This window comes from Perognathus longimembris, chromosome 3 (genome assembly GCF_023159225.1).
Source record: "Perognathus longimembris pacificus isolate PPM17 chromosome 3, ASM2315922v1, whole genome shotgun sequence".
Taxonomy (NCBI): Eukaryota; Metazoa; Chordata; class Mammalia; order Rodentia; family Heteromyidae; genus Perognathus; species Perognathus longimembris.
Window position 1 is genome coordinate 69,664,316 of NC_063163.1, and position 16,029 is coordinate 69,680,344.

A 16,029-nucleotide genomic window follows, 5' to 3' on the forward strand; every position below is an offset into this window, starting at 1 on the left:
ATCTATAGCTCCACTGAATGAGAAAAAGAAGGTATGCATAGGATGTGGAGGCTTGAGGGACAGAGGGTCAGGAAGGTGAACTTGGAAATAAATCTAGAAAGGTATGCTGGTGTCAGTGGTAGCTGGTTCCTAGAAGACTGCTTGGTGAGGGAAAGGCAAGGACCAACCAGTACAGGTGGGCTCTACAACCTGAGCCTACTTCTACTCCCAGGGTCAGAACTGGAATTGCATCTGTGTGTTGTGTGCTCCATGCTTTGCCCAGGGCATTCATGCACATAAGTTCTACAGAATGCCAAATCCTGGCATGTGATCGACACTCTGTGAAGTAAGGGTTAGGAAGCTCAGACATGCTTGGATCCAGCTCTCTACCAAAGAGACCTTTATCCCGGAGGAAGGAAGGGGTCACAGGAGAGGGACACTGCAGAGGAACTTAATGGCAAGGCTGATGTTGTCATGAACAGAAGCTAGGAGACAAGGAAGAGGAGTTGTGTGGAGGGAAAAGATGAAATTGACTTTAGAAATACTCATAGGACTCAATCTAGGTGAGAGGTGACAGGGATCTGATAAGGGACAATGGCAGAGATGGGGAGAGTTAGAGACATCACAGATATCAAACTGGCAAAACTTGGTTCTGGGTTAGTTAGGTACAGGAATGGAGAGAGGTGACTTAGAGGACAGGTATGGAGGTGGCCACCTCAGGAAGTAATTCAGGTTGGGGGGTTGAAGAGAGGGTAAGGACAGAAAGAGGAGAGGGGAGGGCATTTGCCTCTGGAAATGGGAATTTGGGGACACATACAAGAAGGAGTTAAAGGAATGCACGCTTACCAGGTGCTAGGTGCTGTGGAGCAGGTGGTGAGTCCTGTCCGAAGCAAGGCAACAGGCTCAGGGCAGGGTTCGTTTGGGGCTCAGTCTTGTCAGACTTGGGAGCCTAAAGGTTTTTCCTGTTGTGTCATGTGGCTTTGTAAATCTGTAGTAGAGCTAGAATGAGCCGAAACTGTTGGCAGGGCTCAGGAGCTGGTTAAGGCCCAGGAGCACTTGGACCTGTGCCCGTCCTGCTTCTCCAGCTTCTCAGCCTGGCAGAGACAGAATTACTGCCACTTACCTGGGCTGCCCCAGTCAGTGGCCTCTCCCTCTGTGGGCCATAGATACCAGCCAGGAAGGAACTGTGTATACCTGAACCCTTCCCAAGTGGCAGTCATCATTGGGTCAGGTTCTTTCTGTTTCTCTGTTTTCTGGCACCAGTGCATTTTCTGGGTGATTTGACACTTTTACCTTGAAGACTCAAAATTTTACATCTGGAAAGGATCATACAAAAATAGAGGCCAAGCCCCATTGATGAAGTATTAAAGTTGAACCTGAAGATAAATTTGACTGTATTGGTTTTGTTCTGGCTCAGGCCTTTGAAAGCTTGCCTCCATCATTATAAAGTTGAACAGATTCTCACATCTGCCAAATGGAAACCAGGCTTCCTGGTGTACCACCTGTGCACATTTTTTGTGTCATATATAAAGACATCCATGTCTGTCCTGTGTAGGTGCGCGCGCACGTGCGTGTGCATGAGCCACAGATGAAAGCACTATCACTCGTGTCACTCAGGCACAACCAGGATTGTTTGAAATTGTGTGATGGAATTTAAAAAAAAAATCATCCAAACAGAACTTCTTCATGATACCTCCAAGGAATACTTGAGAAATAATGAGAAACTCAAAATGTCTCCAGATCAGCAAGAATCATGAAAACTCAGATGGTCCCTCTTTGCTCCCTGCCATTGACTTTGACTCTTTGAGATAGTGCTTACTGATGATCTTAAAAAAGGAAGACACTGAGTACCTGGGTGCTGGTGGCTCACACCTGTAATCCTGAGATTTGAGGATTAAAGTTTAAAGCCAGCCAAGGCAGGAAAGTCAGTGAGACCCTTTATCTCCAATTAACCACAGAAAAAACTGAAGTGGGACTCTGGTTCAAAGTGGTAGAACACTAGCCTTGTGGGGCGGGGGGGGGAAAGGTCAGTGACAGCACCAGGCCTTGAGTTCAAACCTCATGACTGACAAAAAAAAAAAAAAAAAAGGAAGATTCTTTGTTAATAGAATGAATATCAGGACAATGTTTAGCTGCCTTTGTTTAATAGAAAAAAATATTCCAGATCCACATGACTGAGGGAACGAGAGGTGTCTAAGAACCAGTGACTTTCTCCTACTCTATTCTGGGTTTACTAAGCACTATTCTGGGTTTACTAAGCACGTTGGGAACCCTTAAGTGACCATGGCCCTCAAGGCTCTCACCCTTGACATTGTGAAAAGCAAATAGTTACACGTGATGGTGACAAGGCTGGTAGTGGTGTAGGGGAGCTGTGGCATAGGAGAACTGAGAATTGCAGCACTCTAATCCTTGGGGGACTTCTTAAGAGATGAACAGAGGGGTGATGAAGGAGGAGGTGGTGCCTTCCAAAAGGAGCAGCCAAAACAAAAGGCCTGAGAAATGAAGGTCTGTAGCATATTAGGAAGAAGCTGGAACTGGGGGACCCTGAGGTGAGAGAACACAGTAGGAACCCCGTTGCCAAGGCCTTGGAATCCATGCTTGGGAAACCATTTTGTAGTGACAGCTAAAGGCAAGTCCTGCCTCTCATTAACGGCATGACTGCTCAAGAGCGAAATAACCAGTGTGACCTCCAAGCCTTACACTAGGTGGTGACCCTGCTGACAGGGCGAATGAGGGACACAGGAAGGAGGAAATTGTGCCTTGGGAGTCCTTAATTGGGTGGTGACAGGGCCTAGTTGTGGTTCAAGCTTGTGGGCACACTGTGATGGACCCAGGCTTGATAGAGATTTGGAAAGGATCAAGGTCAGGACCCTGGAGAGCAGGGTGGAGTAGCCCCATGAAACTGGCGCCATTGTTGCCAGTTGACCAGAGTCTTGGCTCAGAGGGGGCTGCCCAGCCTTGGGTGGGTGCCAGGAGGGACCCTGTGCTGAGGGGAAAAGTGGCAAAGCAGTTCTCTTTTATTTTACTTGGGCGGGGGGGGAGAATGAGAATGTGTATATGCATGTATGGGTTGGGTGCATGTGCCAGTCCTAGGGCTTGAACTCAGGGCCTGGGCGCTGTCTCTTGAGTTTTTTAAATCAAGGTTAGTACTCTACCACTTGAGCCACAGCTCCATTTTCTGCTTTTTGGTGGTTTACTGAAGCTAAGAGTCTCACAGACTTTCTGTCTGGGCTAGCTTTATTTATACTATGATCCTCTGATCTCAGCCTCCTGAGTACCTAGGATTACAGGTGTGAGCCACCATGCTTGGCAAATATTTTTAAAATAAAATAATTTAAAATTTTACATTACAAGTAAATTCAATTTTTGATGTAAAGTTCTTTGATTTGGGACTACTATTACCATCAAGATACCAGAAAATTCCATCATCCAAAACTAAAATCATTCCATCTTGCTGCCCTGGGTAGTCAATTCATCCCCTCACTCCCTATCTCTGGCCACTACAGATGTGTCCCCATGTGGATGTCCCTTTACTTAAACGATGGGATCCATTCTGATAAACACATCCAAATTCCACACAGTATTAAGTAAGACCTCAATACCTAGCCTGTGTGGAGTAGGGTGTCCCTGCCTACAGCATGCTGTGCTTCACCTTCAAAGTATCCTGCTTCACTGGAGAGTGTTGTACCATGTTACCACCCCCAGGGAAAGATGGAAATCTTTTTGAAATTTGAAATCTTTTAACAATCACAGGGCTGGGAATATGGCCTAGTGGCAAGTGTGCTGGCCTCATATACATGAGGCCCTGGGTTCGATTCCTCAGCACCACATATACAGAAAATGACCAGAAGTGGCGCTGAGGCTCAAGTAGCAGAGTGCTAGCCTTGAGCAAAAAAGCAGCCAGGGACAGTGCTCAGACCCTGAGTTCACGGCCCAGGACTGGCCAAAAAAAAAAAGAAAGAAAAGAAATCTTTTAACAATCAGATTGAAATTCAAAGTACAGTTTCTACAGAAAGTGTTACCACTTTTGCACTGTTGAAAAGTTGTGCCAGGCGCTGATGGCTCATACTTGTAATCCTAGCTACTCAGGAGGCTGAGAGCTGAATGAAGGTTGTGGTTGAAAGCCTGCCCAGACAGGAAAATCCAAGAGACTCTTATCTCCAGTTAATGGTGCCTCCAGCGATAAAGCACTAGCCATCAGCCAACAAAGCTCGGGGACAGCCCCCAGACCTGAGTTCAAGTCCCAAAATTGAGAAGGAAGGAAGGAAGGTAGTTTTAAGTCATTAAATCATAGTTTTAATCATTTAAATCATTCTTTGTTAGGGAGTAGCTGTAGTTTAACCCTTTCTAGAATGTCCTACAATGGAATCACAGAAGGTAGTAGACTTTTGAGTCTCTTTCTTTCTTTCTGCTCCCTCTCTCCCTCCTTCTCTCCTTCCCTTCCTCCAATTTGGCAGAATATTTGAAATTCATGCATGTAGTATGAGTCAGTAGTGTCTTTATTACTGAGTAATAGTTTTATTGTATATTATCATAGCTTATCCATAAGCAACTTACTTGGATTGTTCAGGGGTCTTCTTTGATTTATTTTGTTTTTGGTTGGTCCAGGGGCTTGATTTCTAGGCTTGGGCACTGTCCCTCAGCTTTTGTACTCAAGGCTAGTGCTCTACTACTTGAGCCACAGGTCCATTTCTGGCTTTTTGTGGTTAATTGGATATAAGAGTCCCATGGACTTTCCTGCCCATGCTGGCTTTGAACTATGATTCTCAGACCTCAGATCTCAGCCTCCTGAGTAGCTAGGATTACATTTGTGAGCCACTGGTACATGACTAAATATACTATAAGTATTTATTTGTGTATGAGAGTATTTTGTTTGGTTTTGTTTTTAGTACTGGAACTTGAACTCAAGGCCTCTCACTCTCATTTGGCTTCCTTGTTTATGTCAGGTGCTCTACCACTTGAACTATGTCCAACTTTGTTGCCTTTGAACCATGATCCTCGGATCACAGCCTCCCAAGTAGCTAAGATAATAGGTGTGAGCCACTTGTGCTCTGCTCCAGTTAAGTTTTTGAATGGAATGTACATGTGGTGTTAAATCTAAGAAATCTTTGCTTAGTCCAAAGTTACAAAGATTTTTTAAAGGAATTTTATATTTTGGAGGTTGGCAAACTTTTTTTTTTGTAAAATGCCAGATGGTGAATGTTTTTGGCTCTGTGGGCTATACGGTTATTAATAGGTTGTTACTACTCAGCTCTGTCATTGTGGTTTAAAAAGAAATAAAAAGAAAGAAAGCCATAGACTACATAAATAAATTTTCCAATAAAGCGTGTGTGTGTGTGTGTGTGTGTGTGTGTGTGTGTGTTATTCCTGGGGCTTAAACTCAGGGCCTGGGTGCTGTCCCTGAGCATTTCTGCTCAAGGCTAGTGCTCTACTACTTGAGCAACAGTACTATTTCCAGTTTTTTTGGCAGCTAATGATGAAGGGCTGGAGGCATGGCTTGGTGGTAGAGCACCTGCACCTGCCTAGCAAGCTCAAGACCCTGAGCACAAGTCCTACTACTACCAAAACAACTATAAAATCTTTGCTGCCTATATATTAAGGATAGATTTTATAGCAAAACAATTTAGGGAACAGGTGGCTCATATATGTTGGTTGTTCAAGAGGCTGAGATCTAAGGATCAAAGCCAGCTCAAGCAGGAAAGCCAATGATACTCTTTGTGTACATGAGCATATGTGTGCCTATCAGTACTGAGGCTTAAACTCAGAGCTTAGGTGCTGTCCCTGAGGGTTTGTTTTGCTCAAGACTAATGCTCTGCTAGCTTTTTTTCCCCTGGGGCTTGAACTCAGACTGAACACTGTCCCTGGCTTCTTTTTTTTTTTTTTCTCAAGGCTAGCATTCTACCATTTGAGCCACAGTGCTGGCTTTTTCTGTTTATGTGGTTCTGAGGAGTCAAACTTCATGCATGCTAGGCAATCACTCTACCCCTAAGCCACATTCCCAGCCCCCACTGCTAGCTTTTTGCTGGTTAATTGGAGATGAGTCTCCCAGACTTTCTTGCTTGGCTAGCTCTGGTCCTTTTTTTTTTTTTGTCAGTTATGGGGTTTTGAACTCAGGACCTGGGGGCGCAGTCCTTGAGCCTCTTGGTGCTCAAAGTTAGTGCTCTACTACTTGACAGCACCACTTCCAGTTTTGAGTTGTTAATTGGAGATAAGAGTCTCATGGAGTCTTTTTGGCCCAGTTTGGCTTTGACCCTTGATCCTCAAATTCCAGCCTCCTGAGTAGCCAGTATTACAGGCATGAGCCACTAGTACCTGGGATGGTTATTTCTAGAGGAGATTTTGGCAGTTCTGAGTGGCAGGGTAGCACTCATATTTAATGTGGTATCATTCCAGAAATGGGGTACCATCTTGTGCTCTTGTGGTCTATGAGCCTCTCTCCCTTTTACTCTTACACTAGATTTTATATTTCCCAGTTTCTATTTCATTTGACTGGCAGAAAGTAACATTTGATTCTGCTTTTTTTTTTTTCATTATTCATGAAGTTGAATTTCTTTTCAGGCCTTTAGTACCCATTTGAATTGCTTGCATCTTTAAATTATAGTTTAGAGCCTTTGTTTTCTGTTGGTAATATTATTTTGTTTGTCAGTAGATTCTCTGAATGAAGTATTCCCAACCTCTGCACTATTGACCTGTAAGCTGCATAGTGTTTGGCTGTGGGTGCTGTCCAGTGGTGCTAACCAAAACTGTCTGCAGACATTGCCTAGTGTCCCCTAGGGGGCAGAATTGACCAACATGAGAAGCACTGCACTATATAGTACAGAGCAAATATTTTCTCCCAGTCTTTTGCTGTTTCTCTTTGTTTATGATAATTTTTATCCCTCTCCCCTTTTTTTTGGTGCCAGTCCTGGGGCTTGACCTCTGGGGTCTGGGTGCAGTCCCTTAGCTTTCTTTGTTCAAGGCCAATGCTCTACCTCTTGAATCACACAGTCCCACTTCTGGCTTTTTTGGTGCTTAATCAGAGATAAAGAGTCTCATGAACTTTCTTGTGTGGGCTGGCTTTGAACTGCCATCCTAGGATCTCAGCTTCCTGAATAGCTAGAATTACAGGTGTGAGCCACCAGTGCCTGGCTTTATGATACTTGTTAATCATAGATCTTTTCTAATTTTATGGTCTAACTTTCCAGATTTCTCTTTTTCAATGCTAACCTACTTATAAAGAGCAGGGAACATAGATACCTTCAAAAATACCTTCAAGTAGCCGGGCACCTATGGTAATCCTAACTACTCAGGAGGTTGATATCTGAGGATTTTGGTTCAAAGCCAGCACAGGCAGGAAAGTCTGGAACTGTGGCTCAAAGTGGCAGAGTTCTAGCCTTTAGTAAATGAGCTCAGGAACAGTGCCCAGGCCCTGAATTCAAGCCTCACAACTGATCAAAACAAACAAACAAAACACTTCAAGTAGCAGAAATGCTAGGAAATGATACTAATTTTATGTGTTTATCTGAGAGTAGGAAGATAGGGGAATCCTTAATAAAGAAATCAGGCCTAAGTCCTCTCAGCATCAGTTCATGGGGTAGGGGAGAAATCTCTTTGTAAGAGGGCTGTTGAAAGTTTTGTGTAACTATTGAAAACAGTTTTTGTTTGTTTTATTTGTTTGATGCTAGTGATAGAACTCAGGACCTTATGCATGCTAGGCAAGTACCCTACTACTGAGCTATTTCCCGAGCCCTGAAAAACTTAAAGAAGTCACAGACTTAGGACCATGGACCTTAGGTTTTCAAACATAATACAAAGGCTGGAGGAAGGGGTGGGGGGTACTCATGAGATGATGTGTTTACAGGTAGAGGTGTGGGATCTTAGGCTAGACCACTTCCTGGTATGGGCTGCACTCCAGAGCCATCGTAGGCCCTCAGCTGTATCTTGTACATACTTCCCAAAGTATGGGCTGCACCTATGAAGACCACGCCCCTGTGATTGGGAGAGACATCCTAACCTCTTTCCAGATCCATCCCTCTGTCTTTTGGAATAGAGGATACAAAGGAGCATCGCCTGCTAGCTCAACCACAAGCAGGTGTTTGGGTGGGCTACTCAGGATCTAGCTGCAATCAGGGAAAAAGCAGTGGAGAATGTGTGGCAAGCCCTTAGCACAGACTTTTTTGTTGTTGTTGCTGTGGGGCTTGGACTTTTTTGTTGTTGTTGCTGTGAGGCTTGGACTTTTTGTTGTTGTTGTTGTTGCTGTGAGGCTTGGACTTTTTGTTGTTGTTGTTGCTATGGGGCTTGAACTCAGGACCTAGGCTCTGTTCCTGAGCTCTTTTGCTCAAGGCTAGTACTCTACCACTTTGAGCCATAGCACCACTTCTGATTTTTGAGTAGTTAATTGGAGATAAGAGTATCATGGGGACCTTTCTGCCTGGGCTGGTTTCAAACTGTGATCCTCAGATCTCATCCTCCTGAGTAGCTAGGATTACAGGCGTGAGCCTCGGATGCCTGCCTTAGCACAAACTTTTATCACAGGAGCTTGAGCTGTGGTGCCAGAATGTCTAGATGCTGGGGATAGGCTCAAGGACTCACATGTTAGACAAGTGCTCTTTCACTGAGCTACTTCCCAGCTCTTGGAATTGTTTTCTTTTAATTGGCCTCTAGTTCTTAAAAGGTATTTATATGTTTGCAGAGACTTTGGGGAAGAAACTGGAATGAGTTCCCATATATATCTCCCCTCTTACTTAAATCTTTTTTTTTGTGTGTGTGTGTGTGTCCTGGGACTTGGACTCAAGTCCCTCCCTGAGCTTCTTTTTGCTCAAAGCTAGCACTGTACCACTTGAGCCACAGCGCCACTTCTGGCCTTTTCTGTTTATCTGGTACTGGAGGAATCAAACCTAGGGCTTCATGCTTGCTAAGCAAGCACTCTACCTCTAAGTCACATTCCCTGCCTCTCTTATTTAAATCTTGCATTAGCATGGAACATCTGTTATATAATAAATGAACCTATATTGATGTGCTACTAATTGAAGCCTGTGATTCTCATTAGGATTCATTCTTAGTGTGGTATGTTCTGTGAGCTTTGAGACAATACTTTTTTTTTTTTTAGACAATACTTTTTTGTAGCTGTAAAACTCCTCTGAGATCTGCTTGTTTATTCTTCCCTATGCCTATCTATGCCTGGCAGCCATTGACCTTTTTTTTTTATTTGTTTATTAATTGAACACAAATTTTTTTACAAGGTGTTGTGCAAAAAGGGTACAGTTACATAGTAGGGCAGTGTGTACATTTCTTGTGATATCTTACGTCCTGTTTTTCTATCCCTTCTCTAGGTCAGGTAGACATATATACAATATACAATGTATCAAGAACATATATAGTATTCACAGACTTGGTCTCTACTGTCTCTCCATCTCCCTTTGTTAACAGTCATATATCAGGGAGATCATGCCCCTTTGTTTTCTGTGTTCTAGACTTGTCTTGCTCAACATTCATTGACCTTTTTTGTTATTGTTGGTCATGGGGCTTGAACTCAGGGCCTAGACACTGTCTCTGAGCCTTTTGTCAAGACTAGTACTCAACCACTTCGAGCCACACCTCCACTTTTGGTTTTCTAGTGGTTAATTGGAGATTAGTCTCACAGACTTTCTTGCCTAGGCTGGCTTTGAACCACGGTCCTCAGATCTCAGCCTCCTGAGTAGCTAGGATTGCAGGCATGAGTCACTGGTGTTCAGCTTTATCACACATCTTTATTATACATCTTTTAAAATTTTATGAAGGCTAACTCCCCAGACTTTTCTTTTTCAATGCTAACCTACTTATAAAGAACAGGGAGTCATAACTACCTTCAAAAATACTTTATTTTTCATTGACCTTTTTTTTTTCACTATCTCTAGTTTTGCTTTTTTCCCTGAAAGCTTATATATAGTTAGAATCATATAGTATGTGGCCTTTCACACTATTGTCTTTCATTTAATAATATACATTTAAAATTCTACTTTGCTTGGCTGGGGAGGAGGATGTAGCATAGTGGTAGAGTATTTGCCTGGCATGTGCAAACAAATCCCAAACAAAATTTGTTTGGTGGTACTGGGGTTTAAACCCAGGGCTTTGCACTTGTTAGGCAGGTGTTCTGCAGCTGGAGCCACATCCCTACCCTTTTTGCTTCGAGGAGTTTTAAAATAAGGAGTGGCTTTTTGCCTGGGCAGGCCTGGATTGTGCGCTTCCTATTTACTCTTCCAACTGTAGCTGGGGTGACAGGAGCCACCATACCCAGCCTTTTCTGGCCTCCCAGCTTTTTGCTCAGCTAGCTTCAAACTTGTTCCTCCTGTGGGTGATACTAATGCCTGGCAAAAATATTTTTTTAATTAGGAAAGTGAAAGTAAAAGTTTCTTTTTTTGCCTGCCTTCCTGCCTGCCTCCCTCCCTCCCTTCCTTCCTTCCTTCCTTTCTTCCTTTCTTCCTTTCTTCCCTTCCTTTTGCCAGTCCTGGGGCTTGAACTCAGGGCCTGGGCACTGTCCCTCAGCTTCTTTTTGCTCAAGGCTAGCACTCTACCACTTGAGCCACAGTGGTACTTCTGGCTTTTTCTGTGTATGTGGTGCTGAGGAATCAAACTCAGGGTTTCATGCATGCTAGGCAAGCACTCTACTGCTAAGCCACCTTCCCAGCCCCTGTCTTGTCTTTCTTATAATTTAATAACTAATTTCCTTGTTTTTTTGCTTTGTTTTGTTTTGTTTTTTGCTGGTCCTGCCAATCCTGGGGCTTGAACTGTGGGCCTAGATGTTGTTCCTGAACCTCTTTGTGCTCAATGCTAGCACTCTACCACTTGAGCACCACTTCTGGCTTTTTCTGATTCATTTATTAGAAATAAGAGTCTCACAGTTATCATTTTTTAAAGCTCTGAATAGTACTCCCTTTTATGGGTTATACTATAGAAATAGAATTTATCCATTCACTTACTGAAGGATATTTGGTTGTTTCATGTTTTGGCAGTTGCAAATAAAGCAGCTATGGTCACCCAGGGGTAGGTTTTTGTGTAGTCATAGTTGACCATACCCAGAGTGGTGAAAAGAAAATCTCAGCTGGACACTAGTGGCTCACACCTGTAATCCTAACTCCTCAGGAGACTGAGAGCTGAGAATCTCAGTTCAAAACCATCCTGGGCAAGAAAGTCCAGGAGACTCTTATCTCCAATTAACCACCAGAAGACCAGAAGTGGAGCTGTGGCTCAAAGCAGTGGCTCAGGGACAGTGCCTAGGCCCTGAGTTCAAGCCACACAACCGACAAAAAAAAAAAAAGAAGAAGAAGAAGAAGAAAGAAAAGAAAATCATTAAGCACAATCATAGTCATCAGTGTGGTTTTCACATACCATAGTTTAAGCATTTGAAACTTACTGGATACTGTTTCTCTTTTCAGATTTTTACAAAATACAATGTCTAATGGTTATGAAGACCACATGGCCGAAGACTGCAGGGACGACATTGGGAGAACAAATCTAATTGTCAACTACCTCCCCCAGAACATGACTCAGGAGGAGCTACGGAGTCTGTTTAGCAGCATTGGTGAAGTTGAATCTGCAAAACTCATTCGGGATAAAGTAGCAGGTAGAGAGCCCCAAGGGATATATGCAAGGGTGTAGGTCATCATCGTGTTAAACTCTCTCTTCCCTGTCCTGTGACTATCATGTTCCTCAGTGTACAGTAGTTGTAGCCTGTGCTGGGTATGGTGATACATGCCTGTAATCCTAGCAAGTTGAGTTTAAGGCAAGAGGATCACAAGTTCCAGACTGGGCTACAATAACAACATCAACAAAAAGCACCAGGCACTGATGGCTCATGCCTCTAATCCTAGCTACTCAGTAGGCTGAGATCTGAGCCAGCCCAGGCAGGAAAGGTTGTAGACTTTTAATCTCCAACTAACCACCAAAAAAGCTGGAACTAGAGTTTTGGCTCAAATGGTAAAGTGCAAAAAAGCCCAGAGACAGCACCTAGGCCCTGAGTTGAAGTCCCAGGACCAATGCTTTAAAAAAAAAAAAAAAAGCAAAAACAAAAAACAACAACAACTCAGAATAGTTACAGCCTGGAAGCCATGACTAAAGGTTTGTTTTCGTTTATATAAAACTCTTTTTTTTTTTTGGCCAGTCCTAGGGCTTGGACTCAGGGCCTGAGCAGTGTCCCTGGCTCCCTTTTGCTCAAGGCTAGCACTCTACCACTTTAGCCACAGCGCCACTTCTGGCCATTTTCTGTATATGTGGTGCTGGGGAATTGAACCCAGGGCCTCATGTATATGAGGCAGGCACTCTTGCCACTAGGCCATATCCCCAGCCCCTATATAAAACTCTTATTGTCTACTGCCTCAATGTAACATTAGACATAAGATTAAAAAAGAAAGAAAGAAATGTTCTTTTTTAAGACAGTGCACATCATGTACAAAATAAGACATGGGAGGAGAGGAAAATTAGGAAATTAGGAGCCATCAGAATGAGGGAATGCTCTGTGAGCTGGAAGAGGGCCAGGACCATTGGCCTGACTCAGCTAAGTCTGTATGGATTGATCAAGTCCTACATGTCGAAGGGCATAGCCAGACCTGTCCCTGACTGAGCTTGAACCCGAATAGGGGGCAGGAGCAGGGCAGCTTCCTTACAGTGAGACTTCTAAGGCCTCTGTGTCCTCAATCATGAAGTAGGATGGCAGCACGTAGGTCCTATAGGTGTTTGCAGAAGACCCAGCTTCTGTTAAGGCCTTGCTTATGTGGGATGACCTCAATTCTGACAATATGACTATAGAGCAAAGGCAAAAGCAGGTGTCACAAAAAAACACTCCTTATAAAGATGGGTATGGTGGCTCACACCAGAAATCCTAGTTGCTCAGGAGGCTGAAATCTGAGGATCACGGTTTGAAGCCAGCCTGGGCAGGAAAGTCCATGAGACTGTTACCTTCAGTTAAGCAACAAAGAAGCCAGAAGTGGAGCTGTGGTGAGTACTAGCCTTGAGCACAAGAGCCCAGGTCCTGAATTCAAACCCCAGAACATGACCCAGGAGGAGCAAACAAACAAAAAATAAAAACACTGCTGCTTAGCCTGGCACTGCTGGCTCATGTCTGTAATCCTAGCTATTCAAGAGACTGAGATCTGAGGATGGAAGTGTAAAGCCAGCCTGGGTGGGAAAGTCCATGAGACTCTTATCTCTAATTAACCATCAAAAACCCAGAAATAGATGGGCTAGGAATGTGGCTTAATGGTGGAGTGCTCGCCTAGCATGCACGAAGCCCTGGGTTCAATTCCTTAGTACCACATAAACAGAAAAGGCCAGAAGTGGCACTGTGGCTCAAGTTGTAGAGCATTAGCCTTGAGCAAAAAAGCCGTCAATGTGAGACTGTGAGTTTAGCCCCAGTACCAGCAGCAAAATAAAATGTTGCTTCTTTCCTTTTCTCCCCTGAAGGAAGATGTTCTGAGGAGCTTCCATTTTCTTCCTGCCATCCCTATCCTCTTCCTTTGCCTTCCTCTTCTTCTTTTTCCCCCTCTTCCTACCCTTCCCCCTCTCCTTCCTCTCCTCCACTATCTGCAGAACAAGCTGTACTCCACTGGGTTGTGGATACTTTGATTCCTTATCTTGGAAACTAATTTAAAAGTTAAAAAAAAACAACCACTTTCATTATGGGAAATCTCAAATACTCATGAACAAAGAGAGCCCAGTGTACCCAATGTACCCAATGTCCTGCTTAATCAACCCTTCATGTTTTTCCAGTAACCTGAAGACACCTGGCCCAGGAATAAGAAATGCTTACAGCCTGTCTGATGTCTGTCCAGAAAATTAACTCCTCAGGTTGTCGGGTCCAAAGCTTTCAAAACCTGTGATTTAATAAATACCTCTTACAGTGCCAGGTGCTAGTGGCTCACGGTTGTAATCCTAGCTACTCAGGAGGTTGAGATCTAAGGATCACAATTTGAAGCCAGCCCAGGCAAAAAAAGACCCCTTGAGACTCTACTCAAAATCTGGAAGTAAAGCTGTGGCTCAAAGTGGTAGAGTGATAGCCTCAAGCAAAAGAGCTCAGAGGTAGAACCCAGGCCCTTATCAAGCTCAATAAAAACAAAACAAAAAAACCCTTTTTACCGAGGAACTTTAGATAATATATAGATCCAAGCAGGTAGACTGTTCTATAGCTGTTTTGAATGTGAATCCTTTCCAATGGGCTATGAATTCTTCAGTGCCTCTAAAAAACCTTGTGGCAGAAGAGTCTTCAGCTTATAGATAATTCCTAGCTTGGAGTCTTGATCCTTATTACCTGATTGTCTGTTGCCTTTTGGTTTGCAGCACAGGCCAAGTGCCATTCAGGTGAAGAGAGTTCAAGTAGATAAGGTTTCTCTTTCCTTTGGGTAGTAGATAGTGTGCTGGGGTTGAGGACTTAGCTCAACATCTCACCAGCCAATTGATTAATGGATTTGGATTCAACCAGTGGAGCTTTCTGAAACAAACTTGTCCCCTCGGTTTTTCCCTCTTATCATCAGCCTGTGAGAATTTCATTACCCAAACCCAAGCCATCTATTTTCCCCTGGCTGGAGATCAGGCTTCTGTCCATCGAGCTGGACTGATGATCTACTTATCACTTCCCAGATGTGCCTTGCTCTTGGGTTCTGGGTTTCCTAAATGCTGTGCTAAAGGAATGCCCTTCCATACTTTGGTCCAGCCTGATCACTTTTTTCCTTGACTGGAGTCATCTTTATTCCTTACAGAAAAATGTAAGCATGATACAAGCAGGGAAAGAAGTGTAAGTTATCCATGCTCTAGCCTTTGGGTGTCTGTCCTTCCAGACTGATTTGTGTATTCATTATGAGCTGTTACCCACAGGCTGTGTCTATACATGTTTGCTTGTCACCAAGTGTCACCCTGTCATAGTATCACAGTGATGTAATATTTATTGTTTCCCAATGAGCTTACTGTCCTGCATAAGTTTGTTCCCTGTTTGTTTCCATACAGAGTTTTCCTGGAAGTGAAGCAGCAGATGGCATTGTGCCTCTTAAGAACTCTTGGTTCCCATTGCCATCTTGCCCTCTCTTCCACCTGGCCTTGCTGCTTGTTCCTGGGCCTGGTAGGATTTCTCCTCCACCAGCCTGATAGATGACAAATGCCATTCGATTCTGGTGCCCATTCACATTCCTAGTAAAGTTAATCATGGTTTTCATCTGTTTACTGGCTTTGTTTCTTCTTCTGGAAAATACCTTTGTCCTTTGTCTACTTCTTTTCTTTGGCCTGGTTAATTCGCTCCCTTCTTCTCCCTACCCTGAGATGCATAGGCCTTTAAAGAAAGAGCTCCCGGTTCCTATCCCTCGTGGTGGGGGCCTGTCCTCTCCCAGCTGCACACCCCAGGCTGCTCCGAGGCTCCTACATCCAAACACCAAAGGATAAAGGATCATGTGTGGCAGAGTGAGACTCTGTGCTTAACCCTTGTTGAAAGAGAGACACTTGGAAATGCAGAGTCTCCAGGGGCCTTCATGCAGAGAAGCCAGGACAGCAGCTGTCCTTGGACTATCTCATCTAATCACCAGCAGCTTCTGGGAAAGGCAGGTCTATAGCCCCACCCAGACACACAGAGTCAGTTGTAGTATGTTGGATCATCTGGAGGGTAATGCTGATGCCCCACAGCCCTACCCTGTGGCCAGAATTGTATCCCTACAATTCGGTGAAGTGACAACTTGGAGCACACTGCCCTCTGGGACATCCTCTTATCCCAGGCCCAGGGTTTATCCATTCTTTGTCAGTTCCTCCCTGTCTCCATCTATTTTTTTTCCCCTCTCTCCCTACCTCATCTCTACCATATCATTCACTTCTAGGCCTTGGTTGGTCCTGACTCTAGGAAAACCCTGCTGCCCAAGACCACAGTAGCCTGTGCTAACATCTTGCTCAGCCTGGCTCACCCCCACCCCTGATGCTCCCCAGCTTAGGGTTGAGCCTATCTCTTCTAAAGGCAGAGCTTTAACTAAGGGCACCTTGCTTCTAGTGGACAGGAGGAGCAGTGATGCACATCCCTCCCTGGCACTGGCAGCTTGTGGGCCTGGCATGCTGGGGGCTGCTTCT

The 16,029-nt window shown here is 44.2% G+C and overlaps 1 protein-coding gene across 1 annotated transcript in view; it reads left to right on the forward strand.

Moving 5' to 3' along the window:
- The window catches only part of Elavl1 (ELAV like RNA binding protein 1), a 42,990-nt gene that overhangs the window by 4,282 nt on the left and 22,679 nt on the right, over positions 1-16,029 (forward strand). Inside the window, exon 2 of the mRNA XM_048342103.1 lies at positions 11,373-11,560. Coding sequence (XP_048198060.1) covers positions 11,389-11,560 — 172 coding nt within the window. The 5' untranslated portion in view covers positions 11,373-11,388. The remainder of the gene's footprint in view (positions 1-11,372; positions 11,561-16,029) is intronic.